The 18,290-nt window shown below is 43.1% G+C and overlaps 1 protein-coding gene across 1 annotated transcript in view; it reads right to left on the bottom strand.

Annotated features, from left to right (window-relative positions):
* The window catches only part of LOC124776523 (enhancer of split mgamma protein-like), a 132,738-nt gene that overhangs the window by 50,861 nt on the left and 63,587 nt on the right, over positions 1-18,290 (bottom strand). The window contains exon 2 of the mRNA XM_047251552.1: positions 15,874-15,963. Within this exon, the coding sequence (XP_047107508.1) occupies positions 15,874-15,963 (90 nt within the window). The remainder of the gene's footprint in view (positions 1-15,873; positions 15,964-18,290) is intronic.

Here is an 18,290-nt window from a genome sequence, read left to right as displayed (position 1 = left end):
TGGAACGAACAGTCTAAAGAAAATAGAATAAAGACTGAATCTGTGTTCAGCAGTTGGACATAAGCTTGTGACTTTCTGTGCTTTGTAAATATTGTAAATTTCATCAACTTATAATCGTGACTTTCTTTTCTATGTGTTAGAGATCTGTGTATGTATGTAAAGACAAAAATATTTGCTTGTGTGATGTGATGCTGGCAATACGCGAAATTAATAAATAATTGACTGACAGTAAACCAGATAAAAAAGAAAGTGGTAAAAGCAACAGAAATGGGATTAGCGATAATATCAAAATAGGAGAGAACATGGTAGATGAAGTGAAGAAATTCTGTCAGCTTGGAAACAAACTAACACGTAGCGGACGAAATAAGGACATAAACAGCAGACTAGCACACACAAAGAGGACATTCCTGTTCAAAATAAATCTACCAGTAGTAGACGTCGGCCATAATTTGAGGAAGATTTCGGAGAATGTGAGTTTGGAACACATCACTGTACAGAGACGAATCGTCGACTGCGGGATAACTAGTAAAGAAGATAATCGAAACGTTTGAGAAGTGGTGCTACTGAAGTATGATTAAAATCGGGTGGAGTAATAAGACAGGAAAGGAGGAAATACTCCACGCAGTCGGTGAGGAGAGGAACATTTAGAAAACATTGGCAGGAATAAGGAACAGGGTGGTAGGGCGTGTGTGTCCACGCCCACATTTACAATCTCGAGTTTCGCATGAGAATCTTCTCGAAACAGAACCTCTTTAAAAAAACGGAACCTCTTCAGAAAATTTTAATTAACATATTAGTTTTTAGAAAAGAAACCTGAGATGTAGGGGCACTGGATCACACTACTGGTTACCCGGGTCTTATTCAATTTTAGAAAAGATTATTTTACAATAAGAAAAATTTTACCACCAACAACATTCCAAACAAATTAGTTTTGTAACAAGAAAAATTTTCTTTAAAAAGTGGCGAGAAGGAGGTTCCAATTGAGATACGTCCAGCATGATAAAAATATCTTTCAACTTCATACAAATTTTAGGCAATGCATTCTTAGAACGTTCCTCAATTCCTTCATATTTTTTGAAATAAAACGTTTCTAATAACACTAACTATACTATTACCATCAGAAGACTGATAAGAACTAAATAATAAAATCTAATGTGAAACTCCTTTAATAAAGTTTCAAAAATTTCTGGAACACACTGATTATATACTACCTATATAATAGACAATATATAAGAAATAGTAGCACATGTTGCCTGAATTATTAGTTCCTCATTTTATTTTTAGTTACGTCCTTTAAGATAGATGTGACGACGAATCTTTATGACTATACAGGATGTAACTAGACTGATGAGCGAAAACATTGCGACCATCTGCTTAATATCTTATTTGTCCGTCTTTGGAACGAAATTTATCACTTATTCTGCGCCGCGCGGGATTAGCCGAGCGGTCTAGGGCGCTGCAGTCATGGACTGTGCGGCTGGTCCCGGCGGAGGTTCGAGTCCTCCCTCGGGCATGGGTGTGTGTGTTTGCCCTTAGGCTAATTTAGGTTAAGTAATGTGTAAGCTTAAGGACTGATGACCTTAGCAGTTAAGTCCCAGGGACCGATGACCATAGCAGTCTGGCCCCTTTAACCCCACAAACCAACCAGTTAAGTCCCATAAGATTTCACACACATCTGAACATTTGAACATTGATTCTGGGTATCAGGGATCCGACTCTTTGTTGGTAGGGGGGTCACGTAAAGGGCGTAAATAAAGGCTCGCTGATTTGCGTACGCTGTGATGACTCCCGGTAACGACCCAGACGCGTTCAATAGGATTTACAGCAGGCGAATCTGGTCACGGAGACATCAACGTGAGTTCACTATAATGCTCCTCAAACCACTGCGGCTCGGCTCTGGCCACGAGACACGGACAATTACATTGCTGACAGCGTGCTTTTTATTACTATGACATGTCAACGTGTGAAGATGCAGAGATGGTCTGCTGCGGAGCTCCATGTTCAACACTGTACGATGAACGGTGTGCTCTGAAACACTTGTGCGGGCGCTAGCATTGTGTTCTTTCGCCAGAGATGCCACAGATCACCATCTGTCCTACTTTACAGAACACACAAACGTCAGAACCTCACGTTCTGTGAAGAGTCGTGGACGTCTATTTAGCTTCTAGTGGTAGTTTTACTGTCCTTCTACCTCTTTCCGTAGATGCTCACGACAATAGCACGTGAACATTCGACCATATTCGCCGTTTTAGAGATATTTGTTCGCAGTCTCTGCGTAATAATAATTCGCTTATCTCAAGGGAGTCCCTCGTTTGCAGCCCATATCTTAGCTTGAATGATCCCCTATCCGCGTCTACCTCAAGTATTTCCATTACCGCTTCACGTGCCCGCCCACCAGGCAGCATCCGTCGTCGTGTTGGGCAGTGGTTGTAATGTTTTGGTTTATCAATGAATATTCCCTTTACAGCCGTTAAATACTTGTAGTGGAGTCAAGGATGGCTGGGTTTAGCAAAGAAACTCAAGTCCAGTAGCGTACCGTTTCCCCTGCTACATCCAAAATACCCCAACACATGTTCAGATCTCCCGCATTTTTAGCGTCACTGGGTACGGAATTACGTACGTCATTCAGTGATCGTCTGATGTTCCACACACATTGTAAGGTTCGTTTACACAATCAGTTGAGTATCTTGTCTGCCCAGAGAGGTTTGTACCTGCTGTTGTGCTTGTGATCTTTGTTCATACTGTACTACAGGTGGCCACTTCATGTGTGTCAAAACATGTAGTTTCGTCAGGTGGTACACCCCTTCGTGCAGTGTGACATTATCCGGACCAACGATAAGGGTAACAGTTGGTGCCCGATTGCTCGACCTGCACGTTCTTCTGATCTGAACCAGCTAGACTGCTACCCGTGCATCACATGAAATCCTTGATGTACGGGACCCCTGTGGCATCCGAGGAAAATATACTGCGGCGGGTTTGGCTCTGGCGGATGCTGGAGGAACCGGGTAAGTGATCGTGTTTACCGCAATATGGCACGGAGGTACCGTATCTGTGTTGACGTCGGTGGTCGTCACATTGAACCCTGCTTGCAAGTGGTCCCATGCGAAAAGCGGCAGAGGTCAGAGAGCAACTACTTTGTGGTATTTTGCGTGCAGCAGGAAAATGGTACGTTTCCGGACAAGAGTTCCTGTGCTAAACTTGAATTTAGTTACATCCTATAAGTTGAACTTCAGTATAGCTCAAAAGAAATGCTGTTATTAGTTAGAATATATGACGAATGAAATAAGTAGTAAAATCTGATCGCAAGTATCGCATAACTCGGATGTAAGCTTTTATAAACGTTGGTATCGATTATTACAGTAATGACGATTTTCCCACCCCACACGCCATCGCTATATGGATTTCAAGAACTGGTAGCACACGAAAGACAGAATAGTTGAGCATCCGGAAGTGATGTGCTAGGCCGACGGTGATGCTCTTCTTGTTGTCCATCAGAACAGACGCACTCAGCGTCAGAGCAGCTCCTGCAGGTACCTGCCCTCTGGCTTGCACGCGCCTGCGGTCAGTTCCGCTCGGCCGCGTCGCACACTCGCCGCTCTGCTCGACCCGTCCTGGTATACACAGTACGGAGTGGCGCGGCTCCGTCTCGCTGTGGGAACGTCCGCCGCGCCGGAATCCCGGCTACCCGCAACACTCGCCGTTTCTTGCCTCCCCGTGGCTTCTCCACTCGGCCCCGGGATGCCGCCTGTTGACATTGGGCCGCAGCGCGCTCCCCACTTCAGCCGCTGCGCTCGGCTCCCACGTCTACGCTCGGCCGCGCAGGGAATGCGGCGCACTTAACGGCGGCCCGCCGACTCGACGCGAGACGCCCGCCAGTCTAGCGGTAAGGCTCTCCGCAGACTGTTGGCACCCCGGCACAAACGCATCGTGCGAAAGAATTCTGCGCGGTTGGCGACCACAGTGACGGAAGTGTGACGAAACAGAAAAATTCATTTGGACAGTACCGGGTGATCAAAAGAGCAGTATAAATTTGAAAACTTAATAAACCACCGAATAGTGTAGATAGAGAGGTAAAAATTGACACACATGCTTGGAATGACATGGGGTTTTATTAGAACAAAAAAAAGTTCACAAAATGTCCGACAGATGGCGCTGGACAGTAAAACGTCAGTGACTGCACATGACAATCGTGTATAAAAGGAGCTGTAATGAGAGAGAGAATCAGATGCGCCAGCAGTCGCAGCATGTTGACGTTACCTGAAAAGGCGCTTCTAGTGAAGTTGTGTTATCAGAATGGGGAATGTGCTAGTTCAGCGTTACGATCCTATCGCCCTAGGAAGGGGATTCGAACGGGTAAAGGTCCGTTGACAAATGCAGCTGTGGCAAGAATGATTTCGAAGCTCGAAGCCAAGAGTTGTTTAGACGATAGACCCCGTAGTGGCCGACCGAGCACAAGGTGTAATGCTGTTGAGACAGTTCAGGAAGAAATGGAGACTGTAGTAGCGGGTTCGTCTATGCACGGGGAAGTCAGCGCTCGTGCAGTCGCACGTCACACCGGCATTCCATACACTACTGTTTGGTTGGCACTGAGGCGTACCCTCCTATGCTATCCGTACAAAAGCCATCGGCACAATGAACTGTTACCTGGTGATTTAGTGAAGCGGAGGGCATTTGCGGTGTGGGCATTTCAAAAGATGGCGGAAGATGACGATTGGTTGAGTAACGTGTTGTGGACCGACGAAGCTCATTTCACGCTCCGAGGGTCTGTCAACGCCCACAACTGCAGAATTTGGGCTACCGAAAGTCCTAGAACTGTCGTGGAAACTCCATTGCACAACGAGAAGGTCACGGTATGGATTCGATTTACCACATGTTCCGTTATCGGGCCTCTTTTCTTCGAGGAAATGCGTGATTTTGGGTTTGTAACTGCTGTCGTGACGGGTGAGAGGTACGCCGATACGTTACAGAATCGCATCATCCCCAGCCTGGCTTATAAACACCTACTGGAACGTAGGATGTTTATGCAGGATGGCGCTCCACCCCATATTGGTAGACGCGTGAAAGATCTCTTTCGCGCGTCGTTTGGTGATGATCGTGTGCTCAGCCGCCACTTTCGTCATGCTTGGCCTCCCAGGTCCCCAGACCTCAGTCCGTGCGATTATTGGCTTTGGGGTTACCTGAAGTCGCAAGTGTATCGTGATCGACCAACATCTCTAGGGATGCTGAAAGACAACATCCGACGCCAATGCCTCACCATAACTCCGGACATGCTTTACAGTTCTGTTCACATTATTCTTGGACTACAGTTATTGTTGAGGAGTGATGGTGGACATATTGAGCATTTCCTGTAAGGAACAACATCTTTGCTTTGTCTTACTTTGTTATGCTAATTATTGCTATTCTGATCAGATGAAGCGCCATCTGTCGGACGTTTTTTGAACTTTTGTATTTTTTTGGTTCTAATACAACCCCATGTCATTCCAAGCATGTGTGTCAATTTGTACCTCTCAATCTACATTATTCCGTGATTTATTCAGTTTTCAAATTTATACTGACTTTTTGATCACCCGGTACACCTCTGGCTATCAAAACAACAATAACAGGAAGGATAGCAAAAAACGAAATTTTACTGTGCGTGGTATAGTGCAGTAGAACAAATATGTGATTAAATTTGTAGTTGAATTTGGCTGTATACAGGGTGCAAAATTTGGTACGCAGACCTACTACCTATGGCTTACAATCCTACTCAGCGTGGATAGTGGATACTGGTACGTCATTCAGTTCTGCTTCAACTCTATGGCAGTGTCTGGTGAGTGGCGACGTTCCAGATTCTCGGTAACTCACGACCAGATGTCTCCAAAATATCATTTCCTGGTCTCCCATGTTTGCTAGCCCTGTTTCGTTTTGTGCTTGCCTCCACCAGTTCCCCTTACAGAACGAAAGGCGTTTCTATTGGGCTGAATATTATGGGCTGCGCTCTCCGTAATCTTGACAAATGGTGGTAGTCGAAGCTGATTAGGCTAATTTTAAGAGGGATTTCCCTAAGCCTGATAAATGATGCTGGTTGAAACCGAGTAAACTGATCTTATGAGGGAGTGATATACCTATGACGGTCGATGTTTTCCGATCCAATGCAGAGAAAGATCTTAAACTGTTGCGAGGAGGCAGCACCTAACAGAAGCGCTGTAGGAACAGGAAATAGCCAATCACAAGACCTACATTGTGGTCCTGATTCTGAATGGTTCAAAAGTGTACGTTTTAAACTGTTTTGTGGGGCGATTTTGGACATGGCGGAATCGAGGACTTGGCCGAAGCACACGTGGGATGGAGAAGCCGTGTACAGTCTAGAACGGAGGTGGTGTTCTCGTCCTGGTTTTCTGGTCGGTAATAAGTGATCCTTCGTGATCAACCAAGTAACTTACTGTGCGACAGAGGGAGCGGGGACTTGTTCCGTAAAATAAAATAAAATTAAATTAAAAAAAGACATCAGAATAAAGCGTGACGGACTTGGCTAGGGTTAATTCGTGGCAATACATTCCCGTTGTTTCTCTGCAAGTTTCAGTGTGAATTTTTATGTGCTTCTTTCTCTATTGCCTCTGTATTCCTGCTTTCTCGTTGTGATTATGGGCGGGGGTTGCTAGAAACCAGTTGGAGGCGGTGCACTCCACTTTCAGTGGCGATCATATTCCAATCCAGGAATCTTACGTGAAGATATTCAAGTAGGTGCAGGGGTTTTAGATATTAAATTTCGAGTAGGCCAAACAGTATGGTGGCGTAAGCCCGACGCCGACACTATGATCAGAGATTATGTTTAAGAATGGGGTTTCGTAGACAAACCTGTGGGGGATAATATGCTGTATTCGATTCAACAATGAATCCAACCCACTTTGAGAAAAAGAATTGTAGCTATTGAAAGCCCTTACTAAACTTTTGAATATACGACTGGTTAGCATTAGTGTGCAACCACACATAGTAGGTAAAGAAGGTACGTAAAGGCATTTGAATGGTGATTGTGTATGACAAGATCGTGTCAGGAGGAGAAACGTCTGTCTGGAAGAGTGGGAACCCGAAAGTGGTAGGATCGTGCTCCACTGAGACCGTGGTTAACCTTTCCGTGGTATTCCTTTCCCGTTATTCTGGACTCAACGACTGCAATTTGAAAATGGAGTGGATGGGTTCAGAAGTGAAATGCTCAACGCCGTTACCCCGTGTCGTAGGCCAAGGCCAGTGACTTTTACTTAGACTTACTTGATAGTGTAACAGTACAAAGTATTAATATGGATCACCTAAAAACGGTTACGGTCAAATCTGCGGTGAACTATGCCACGTAATTTGTCTCGACTACTGCACATGGCGAAGAATACGTTGATTATGGCCGCTGTCGCGAGTGTAACTTTTGCGGTGTACTATGGAAGTGCCAGAGCATGGAAAGAAAGGTATCAAGAGACCTGGAGGACGTGCTGGCCTAGACAACAGTCTCAACATCATCTATACCGAAGTGGGTCAGGACAGCAAAGGAAATTTGTGATCTTGTCTTGTTGAAAGATAACGCCACGGAGACCTTGAAGATACTGCCCGGTCACTGGTCTGCGTAAGAAATGTAACATTTACTGTCCATATTACCGTCTGTGATCGTGTAGAGTACCCCATATCATCACGAACAGATTCTGTGCCTGTATGACAACGAGGAATGCAATTGAGTGTCAATCGTTCTCCTCGGAACATGCATTCTGGGACATGTCCATCTTTCAGATGTACGAAGACCGAGATTTGTCTGAAAAGACGAAGTGGCGTCCAGGATTGTCGTTATGTGCGCCAGTGTCGGCGCGCCTCTCTGCCTGTCTCTGATTTCGCGTCAAGGGAAGTCGCAATAACGGTCGCTGTGCTGACAGTCCACGGTGCTCCACGCACGCTGCAGACATGGATTCTTGTTACACCGCAAAAAAAAAAAAAAAGGTTCCTGTATCACGATATACGGCATGGCTTTACGATTCTCCATGGCCGAGCCAACAATATGTCTGGTCTCCAGGGTGTTAGTGGCGTCGGATATCGTTGAAAATGTCACTTCTGAACCCATCTATATTTTCACATTACAGTCGTTGAATCTAGAATAACGCGAACGGGAGTGTCACGGAAAGATTAACCACTGTCACAATGGAGCCGATCCTATCACCGTCGGATTCCAGGCAGAATTTTCTCCTTCTTACACGATCATCTCATAAACAATCATCTTTAGAAGCCATTTCTGAATATGTAACTCCTCTACGTAATCTTCTTTACATACTGTGTGCAGCTGCACACTAATGCTAACCATTGGCATGTCCGAGAATGTAGTACATTACTTTTCTGAAAGTTGGTTGGTTTTATTGAGGATTACAATATTATTCCCCACTATTTTGGCCACGAAACTCTATTCTTCAACATAACCTCTGTTCAACACGATGGCATTAGGCACCCTTACTGGGATGACCTGTATGCCCGCATGGTAGGACTCGACCTGTCGACCTCGGACCCACCGTCTTGCTGCATCAGTAACTTCCCAGTCATCCACGAGCTGCCTCCTGCGGAGTGCATCCTTCCTTAGGTCAAGGAGATGGAAGGTGCGAGATCCTGTCTGTAGGCTCGAAATGGCTCTGAGCACTATGGGACTTAACATCTGAGGTCGTCAGTCCCCTAGAACTTAGAACTACCGAAACCTAACTAACCTAGGCTGGAGCGCCTAGAACCGCTTGGCCGCACCGGCCTGATCCACCGATCAGATAGAATGAGAATGTCCGCACGTTCCAACATTGAAGGGGTCACAGTTGTGTGCAGTCGGTCGGCACGCGGGAGATCGGATAGGTTTGCGCGACTTTGTTACAATGATGACAGACGCCTCGCCCAACGACTCACCGTGCTTTTGTTCACTGCCAAGTCTCCGTTGACAATCTGCAAGTGCTGATGAATTTATGCTAAGCTCTCGTTTTATTCCAAAACGATCACCGTCAGTTCTCCCTTGGAACACACGTCCATTACAATAGCCAATTTGAAGGCTACATGTAACGCAGCCACCTGAACTGTAGGGGCTGAAGGAGAAATTTTTCACAACAAATTTCGTATTTTTTCAGCCGAAATTGGCGGAGAAAAAATACCTTGCATTACTTATTGAACTCTCCTCGTAGACGCCGCGTCGGTAACAACCATACACTGAAATAGGCGGGTTGTCAGGCTCCAGTCGCTCGTCTAAACTAGCCTACGTGCCGGCAAGTTAGTACCGGCCTGTGGAGGCACCACTTGTATAAATATTCCGCAGAACGACCAAAAGATGCTGGCGTGTTGTTGCCAGTATCTCTTGCAGCCACCACATGAGGCGCCAGATCCGCACACCTCATACGATATGGCGCTGCAGTCAGGTGACGTGGTTCGCAGGGAAATCTTTCACACTGTCTAATTAAGACGCCGCTCAACGACCAGCAGGTCCGCAGCTCGTGGTCTAGTGGCGCCTGCACGGTAGCGTGTTCGATCAGAGGGCTGCTCGCCCTCTGTAATAAAAAACTGCGTAAATGAATCAACGATCAACTTGAACGGATATCTTGTGACGTCCGCCCAGACCAAACGCAACGAAAAATACCGAACAAAATGAGGAAAAAAAGAAAAAAAAGGCTAGCGTTTCTGATTCTGCATCAGGGGTACCGGTTTCGATTGCCGTCCGGATCGGGGATTTTTCTCTGCCCGGAGCTGGGTGTTAGAATTGTCCTCACCATTTTATCATCATCATCATCATTCCTGACAGTGGCTAGACTGGACTGTGTGAAATATTGGACTGTGTACAAACTGGGACTTTGTACGGGCGCTGATGGCCGTGCAGTTGAGTGCCCCACAAACCGAACGCCATCAAACATCAACGACCAGCAGACACTATTTGCTTACACTTCAGGCTTTACGAGCGCCGGCTGTTCTCAGTGGCTCGTCAGTCAGAGCACACGCTCTTCGCTCAGCGTAAGCTCCGGGTTCTGCGCCGGCCGCGCCAACCGCCCATCCAAAAGAGCACACGCTCAGCTTACGGTAGCCGCTCCACGTCAGCCCGGACGTCAGCCAGGGATTGCGGATTAGCGGAAAGTTACTTGCCAAGTGTTGCTTCTCCTTGCAGCCTACTAAAGAATTGTGGTTACTTGCCAAGAGCTGTCTCGGAACTCACTGCAAATATTCACTGTATCATTACCAATAAATTCTGTTCTTTGCTTACTTGAAGCCAATGCATTCTTCGTGCACCTTATACCAGACACCACAGAACAGGGTATGGTATGCCTGGCACTGTGCGGGCCACAACAGTATCTTTCAGGTTAATATGACTTAATATGACGTTGTTGCATGCCACCTTCTTGGCGTTGTAATTTTGGTGGCCAGCCGTTTGCAACGACCAGAAAACGTGTTACCAATCGTGATAGCGCTGTTTAACCCAGAGACAGACTCTTCAAATCCTGATGCTGGAAGAAATTTCGATTGCCACTATTTGTCTAAATGGGTAGAGAAGCGTTCATGATCACTAAGCTTCGCATGATGAACGTGGTGTAATCTGAAGTACTCAGCGTTGACTCCTGTTAGTGGCTTCCTCAGTGACAATCCGTCTCTGTGATGTGCAACTTTACTCTTGGAGATTAACCTGGTGATCTGTGACCAAGGACATGAGATCCATAAGACAGTAAGTAACGGCTTGAGGTACATGCCCTCTGAAGGCATGCGATACAGGCCCCATTGTTACCAAAGGAACAAAATACGAACTTATTATACATCGGACGAGATTTACAATTTTAACCAACACTTGCTGCCAGATCATAGCACGTTTCTCTTCATGGGGCGAAATCGTCAGATAGAAAACTTCGGGCGTAGCCCAAGGGATTGTTACAGGTCCACTGCTACTCGCAATTTATAGAGCGTGAACCAGAATTCCTCCGACAGACTTTCAGAAGTGGTGGTATGGAACAAAACATTAAATATGAGCTCTAAAATGCCTACTTAAGAGCTATGGGCAATTGTTCATCTTCGCTGTTGTGAGACACATATCTTCTATTAAAAAGTCTTTACTTTCTATATTTTGAGGTTTGATAATGAAGACCAAAACAAGAAAAAAGCGCCCAGTAAACATGAGCTCTATAGTGCATACTTCAAAAGCTATGGACACTTCTTCAGTAGAAGAGAAGTGTTTCATAGTAGTGCAGGTGGAAAAGCGCACGTATGTCTTCAGGTACGCGTTGTATAGCCCAAGTTTACTGGACATTTTTCTTGTTTTGGTGCATTCTTTCTCTTCCAAAAGTATGAAAGCAGGGAGACTGCATTAGAAGAGATGCGTTTCGCAGTATCTAAGACGAACAGCCGGCCGCTGGTGGCCGAGCGGTTCTAGGCGCTTCAGTCTGGAACCGCGCGACCGCCACGGTCGCAGGTTCGAATCCTGCCGCGGGCATGGATGTGTGTGATGTCCTTAGGTTAGTTAGGTTTAAGTAGTTCTAAGTTCTAGGGGACTGATGACCTGAGATGTTAAGTCCCATAGTGCTCAGAGCCATTTTAAGACGAACAAGTTCTCATAGCTCTTAAGCTATCGAAAAATGATCACTCGTTTTACAGTACGTTGCGAACTACTTCAACTGAAGAGGAATGGCTAATAGAGCACAGTACGTTATATTGGCGCACGAATGTTCTTCATAACTGACAGTGACATCATACTTTGATGCTGGGCAGAGTACAAGTGTGTCTGAACACACAGTGCACCGAATACTCCTAACGATGGACCTCCTGAAGGAAAGTTAATAAGATCTCTAATGTTCTCAATGTACATAAAAGATTTGTCAGATAGCATGTAGTTGTCTACAAGAAAGTATCATTGTTGGATGGTCATGGGCAAACGCAGGCAGACTTAGAGAATGTTTCCACTTGGTGTGATGATTGACAGACCAATCTAAATTCTGAAATTCAACATAGTATATATAACCAACAGACAGAAACGATAATGTCCAATTACAAGAGTAATGGTGAAAACATGGAGCATGTAACATTGAATAAGTACATAGAGGGAATACTAAGAAGCTGCATGAGATGGGAGGATTACGTGAAATGACTATTGAGGAAGGCGATTGGGAAACTTAGACTTATAGGAGAGGCTCTGGGAAAGTGCAGTACATCTGTAAAGATAATTACGTACGCGATGCTTGTGCATCCAGTTCCAGAGTATTATTCCGGGGCCTGGACTCTTTATCGACATGTCAACAGACATGAGCGAATTCAGAGACATGCCGCTAGAATCATGAATGTTGAGTAAATTTAGAGAACGTGTATTCCAAGAAGGCTGTGCGACTGTTCTGTTATCGGTATCAAACGTCTCTCATAGGGATCATAATTGTGATTAGAGCTGTGCACATAACTGGTTCGTATCATACTTGGCAGAATGCAAGGAGCTGTTCAGAATGATCCAAACAATGTTGGAAGAATAGAAAATTTTAGTGACTGAGCAGAAATCGCAAAAGGAGCCCCACAGGATTCAATTTTGGGTCCACTCTTATTTCTTACAGTAGCGAATGAGATTCCGTTTAACATTCAACAAGCATAATTGGTACTTTTCACAGACGATACTAGTGTTATAAGAAATGTCATTAGAGAGAAAACAACCCTACAGATTATTAATGATGTTTTACAAATAATTATAGAGTGGTTCTCTGAAAACAGACTCTCCATAAAGTTTAGGAAAACATACTTTATTCACTTTTTTACAACAAATAGTCGTACAAAAAACTGCCATAGTACATGAACAGGAGTCCCTAAATAGGGTAGAATGCACCAAATTTTTGGGTTTACATACACATGGAAACTTGAACTGAAAGAAGAATATTGCTAAAAATGTCAAATAATTAAGTACAGCTACTTATGCTCTTTGTAAAATTGCTAATCTTGGAAACAAACGAATTAACCTCCTGACATATTTTGGATGTTACCAGTCAGTAGTGTCTTTAAAAAATATTTCTTTTTGGGTAACTTATCTTTTAAAAGTACTGATTGCACGAAAGCGAGCAGCAAGAAAATGTCGTGCTCACCCTTAGCCATCTTACAGAAACATATACAGCGAAATTCATGATAAATAATCTATCATAATTTGAGAAGAATAATGTTGTCCATATCTAACACACTATAGGAAAAAATGACCTTTATTACCCACTAGTGACGCTGTCAGTGGCTCAGGACTCAGGAAGGAATTCAGTATGCAGCGACAAAAATTTGCCCAATATTGTAAACTGTCTGATAGATATCGAAGCAAGTCTTAAGTCCAACTCCAACCCCAGATCATTTCTCTGTTTTAAAACTGTAGTTGCAAGAACAGGACTAAAAAGTATTCTTTTCATTACTGATTCGTTCCACACAGTACGATAAAAGAATCGTTCAAATGGCCTATGGAACACGTAACTCACTAACCGACAAACAGAAACATGAAGTCATTGTTCCGTCCTTAGTACGCGATAAGATAAGAATGGGGCAGAAATACTCTGATATTAATACGAATTATCCTCTGCCAAGCGTAGTACCGTGTACATTTAGAACTATCGAATGACACTAAGAAGTGTAATGAAACTTTTGTAAAAACCAAAATTTTACAGGCATGTGTTTTTTATGTAACGTGTTGTTGAGACTACGAAGATTTTTTTTCAAACTGGCGATCATTCTTTTGGAATGCCATTCGCTAGTTTGTGAAAAGAAGGGTACTGTGGTATAACACTTTCTGGTCTCTGTTTTAAAGACTGCGAAATATACGCGGGAAATTCACTTGCAAATGTGAGAGCGACATCTTGACTGCTGTCGACTATCGCTGTCCCGTTAATAAACTCCATAGCAACACCGTAGGGTCGTATGTAGTTGATAATTTATTTGCACTTCCTACTCTTGAGCTTTTGCAGAGAAATCTCTATATTTTTATGAAGTAATAACTATTGAGTGAGGTCTTCAGGCCAGGCTTATTTATTTCTCTTTGGTTCAAATGGATCAAATGGCTCTGAGCACTATGGGACTTAACATCTGAGGTTATCAGTCCCCTAGAACTTAGAAGTACTTAAACCTAACTAACCTAAGGAGATCACACACATCCATGCTCGAGGCAGGATTCGAACCTTCGACGATAGAGTATTTCTCTTTAAGCGTTCTTATATGGCATGTTCTGTGCCAGGGCTTCAGAATTGCACCTAGGTACACCAGAAAGAGGATCGGTGACAGCCTACATCTCTGAGGCAAATCCTTATTCACCTCGAATTACTTTGTCCAACTCTTCCCAGTCCGGACTCTCACTGTGTCATTTTTATATAATTTCATAACAGCCTTTAGATATCTTTTATCCAGTTCTATCTCTCTCATATTTTCGCACATTTTGTTGGAGAGTAAATTATCATAAGCATTTTCTCGGTCAATCAATGCAGCATGTGTCTCTAGTCCAACTTTCGTGGGTTTTTCACATATTACTTTCATTATGAAGATGTTGTCCATTACTGACCTTTCTGCTCAGAATCCTATTTCCTCTTTATGGCGCTTGTGTCTTGTTTCTTTTTCCACCAGATTTTTAAGTACTTTCGTACACAGTCTTCCAACCCTTTCTTATGCACAGGTGTTATGTTGTTCATTCCGATGAAACATCCATTTAATAGTCTTTGAAACAGATTTCTTAGCATATCCAACAATTTCCGTGGTCCATCCTTTTGGATATATCAGTCCAAATCCTTGTGACTTCTTCATCTTACAGATCCTCACAGCCTCTCAAAGAAGTTTTATGTCTAACGGCCATAACTTCTCCTGTTGCATCCTGGCCTCACATCTATGTCAAAATTGAGGACGATTTTCCTGGAATAAATCTTTAAAGTACTTTGCCTATTGACTATGCCTAATATTATAATGATTTAACTTGTCATCAGCTGATCAGTGTCATTGATTTGATTGTTCTCCATGCCTTAGCTCTCCAGGCTCAACCAATCACCCTCTGTACGCAATCACATCTTTTCTCCCATGCCTCGTTTTCCCTTTTTAACACTTTTTACTTCTTTATTTAGGGTCGTATCCCTATCTCTATTTTGATTCTCGTTGACATTCAGGAACTAAAATAAAACTTCTTTTTTCCTTTCAATTATCTCTGTTATTGCAACATCCCACCAAACAGGTTTCTCCTTCTTTTCATATTCTTCGAGGGATTCTTTTGCTGATTCATCTATGGCCTTCTTTATATATTCGTATTACTCTTCTGCTATTCTTTGCACTCTATAATTTTTTAACAGCCTCTAAATCACCTACGACAAAATCTCGCAGGAGAAGAAGACGCTCATTTAGTTACAGAGCTAGCAATCAGCTTTAATGACAGCGGCGGACAGTTAGCTCTTGACGAGTAAAAGAGAAAAGCTTTTGAATGAGGTTAGCTCGTACTGAAAATAAAAATAAAGACATCATTTTCTTACAACATTTTAGTCAAATATTGCATATTTGGAATTAATTACTAGCTACTAATCTTAACTTGTTTTTACGTTCACAGTCATTACGGGTACTGTTACTCCAGTGTCGTTACGATGGTATCTTTACAGAGCCTTCCTCCTCATTATTTATATATGGTTTATTACATAGCAAATGAACAGATTTTAATACATCAAATCAGTTTTCTTGGGGAGATGGGTAACTCTGACGAAAGCTTCCCGGAGGCGCTACGTTTATTGAGAGACGGGGGAAGATAAGGAGTGAAAGAGAAGAAATGGAAAAGGCACAGCCGGAGTAGCAGGTGGGAAAACAAAGGATCAGTTTAAAAATCAACACAGCACACCGTGTGACGTACTTGAAATAAATGGAGATTCTACAGCTAGGTACCGTGTCATGAAAGCCACTTACCTCCAAAGCACCCATCATAAGCTCCTTCAACTCGTCCAGGCACCTGTTGATTCTAGCCCTTCTCTTACGTTCCAGCAGTGGCTTCGTCACCTGCAAAAATGATCGTTACTATCGTGTAACAGCAACTGACACACAGCATTACTTTCACAAATACATACATCACGTCGCATCACTATACATTTTATGTTGTTTGTAAAATGATCAAAATTACGAAAATGGGTATTTGGTTTCTCGGTCAGAAATATGGGTTTCAGCATTTTTGAAAATTCAACCACTAAGGGGTTAAAACAGTGTGAAAGTTTTTTTTTAAAGTAAATTATTATAAGCAGTACTGAAGCAATGTCAAAGGTTCATACAAGTCTTCTCAGTTGGAAAAAAAATGTGGTCCCGTGTTTTTGGAAGGTCAAATAGGGAATGAAAATTTTTATTAAAATATCTCATTATGAAAACATTTGTAGAGTTAAATCTAAGAAAATTTGAATTTTGCTTCTCGGTTAGAAATAAAAACATCTGTGTTTCACTGTTTTTCGAAATTCAACCGCTATGGTTGTGAAATAGAGGATGAAAAATTTTATGGAATAACTCATTAAGAAGGCTTTTTAAAGATAAGAAAATTTGAATTTGACTTCTCGGTTAGAAACAAAGAAATATATTTGTTTCACTGTTTTTTGGAAATCCAACCCCTAAGGGAGTTGAAATAGGAGATGAGAGTTTTTAAGAAAATATTTCATTATTTAAAAGAAAAGTTAAACTAAATATATGTAAACTGGTTAGTTCGCCTCCCTGTTAGGTATAAGGAAATACGTCTTATGGGACGAAAGTTTATCTAAAAATATTATCAAGCATGCAAAATGCATGATTAAGAAAAACCCAGGACCCCAGCAGCTACCATAATCGATTCTAATCAGAAGTAAATTCGGAAAACATTTTTCTATGGCCTTAATTAGCAAGAAAATTTTAGTGTTGCAATTTAAGAACAACACAAAAATTCCATGAAAAAAAAAATCTGTGGAGGCCATACTGTTTACGCGAGCGAAGAAGCGGGCGTTAAGATATTTAATTCTATATGTAGATTATCTAAAGATTTGCTGAGTGAGTTTTCGAGTGTCAAATATGTTGCATTAAATGGCAGCGACTTTTTGATTCATTGACTTCGAAGCTTAAACTTTTACTCCACGAAGTGAGACTTGAGTAGTTTTCCGTAAATTTCAACTTGATACCTCTACCCGAGTTCAGAAAAAAAGGGTCTTAGCCAACGGACAAAAAAGTGATCCTATAAGGATCCGTTTTTATCGGTTGAGGTAGGGAACCGCAAAACTGAAGAATTACGTAAGCTGTACAGACACCGTAACAAAGAAGAGAAGTTTGAACTGGAATGGCTACGTAGCAAGAATGACAAGGAATAGATTACAATAGGGACAATAGGTGGAACAAGAGGGAGAGGAAACCCCAGAATCAGGTGGCGAGATAACTTCGGGAGGGTGCAGCTTGGATGAACATCAACATCAAGTGGACAAACAATGCACTCGACAGAACTAAATGGAAAACATTATGAAACTGATTCGCGTATTGTGGCTATACATTGACGTCAGCTATTTGCGACACATGAAAATTTGTGCTGGGCCAGGAATCGAAGCCGGATTTCCCTCTTGTCACGGCCGGTCTCCTTAAACACTTCAAGTACCCGAGGACGCCTCCAGCATCGACGCAAACTTCCATACGTCACGTAATGGTGGCTCTGAGCACTATGGGACTTAACATCTGTGGTCATCAGTCCCCTAGAACTTAGAACGACTTAAACCTAACTAACCTAAGGACATCACACACATCCATGCCCGAGGCAGGATTCGAACCTGCGACCGTAGCAGTCGCGCGGATCCCGACTGAGCGCCTAGAACCGCTAGACCACCGCGACCGGCGTCACGTAATCACACTCGGTTTTGAAACCAGGTAAACCAGCAGACAGCCTCGAAGTTCTATACCAGTTTCCCTTTTGAGCTGTACTTATAAACTCTTGGAGTGGCTCATTTATAACATAATTAGCAGCTTCGTTCTGGGACACATCCCAGTTGAGCAAGCAGGTTTCAGGCCACAGAGAAGTTGCTGCGACCACAGAAGGGAGATACACAAATTATTAAAAAAATTCTACGCCGAAAAACCGTAATTCTCATGAACAACATGATAAACAACAGGTATTTTCCGTGTCTATTTGGGAGAAAATGTGAGCAAGGAGAGGAAATTAAGTAATGGTCTGCCACAGGACTCCATAGCCCCCCTATTATTCAACCAATATCTCTTCGATTTCCCCAATACCAGGTCCACTAAATTGTGCTTGTACCACAAAATGGGATAAGCGGAGCCAGTTCTTGCAGACAATATAGCAGTTAAGTGGAGACTTAAACCCAGTTCAAGTGAAA

The sequence above is a fragment of the Schistocerca piceifrons genome, chromosome 2 (genome assembly GCF_021461385.2).
Source record: "Schistocerca piceifrons isolate TAMUIC-IGC-003096 chromosome 2, iqSchPice1.1, whole genome shotgun sequence".
Lineage (NCBI taxonomy): Eukaryota > Metazoa > Arthropoda > Insecta > Orthoptera > Acrididae > Schistocerca > Schistocerca piceifrons.
Note: the sequence above shows the minus strand (reverse complement) of the source record. Positions and strands in the feature narration are given on the sequence as shown.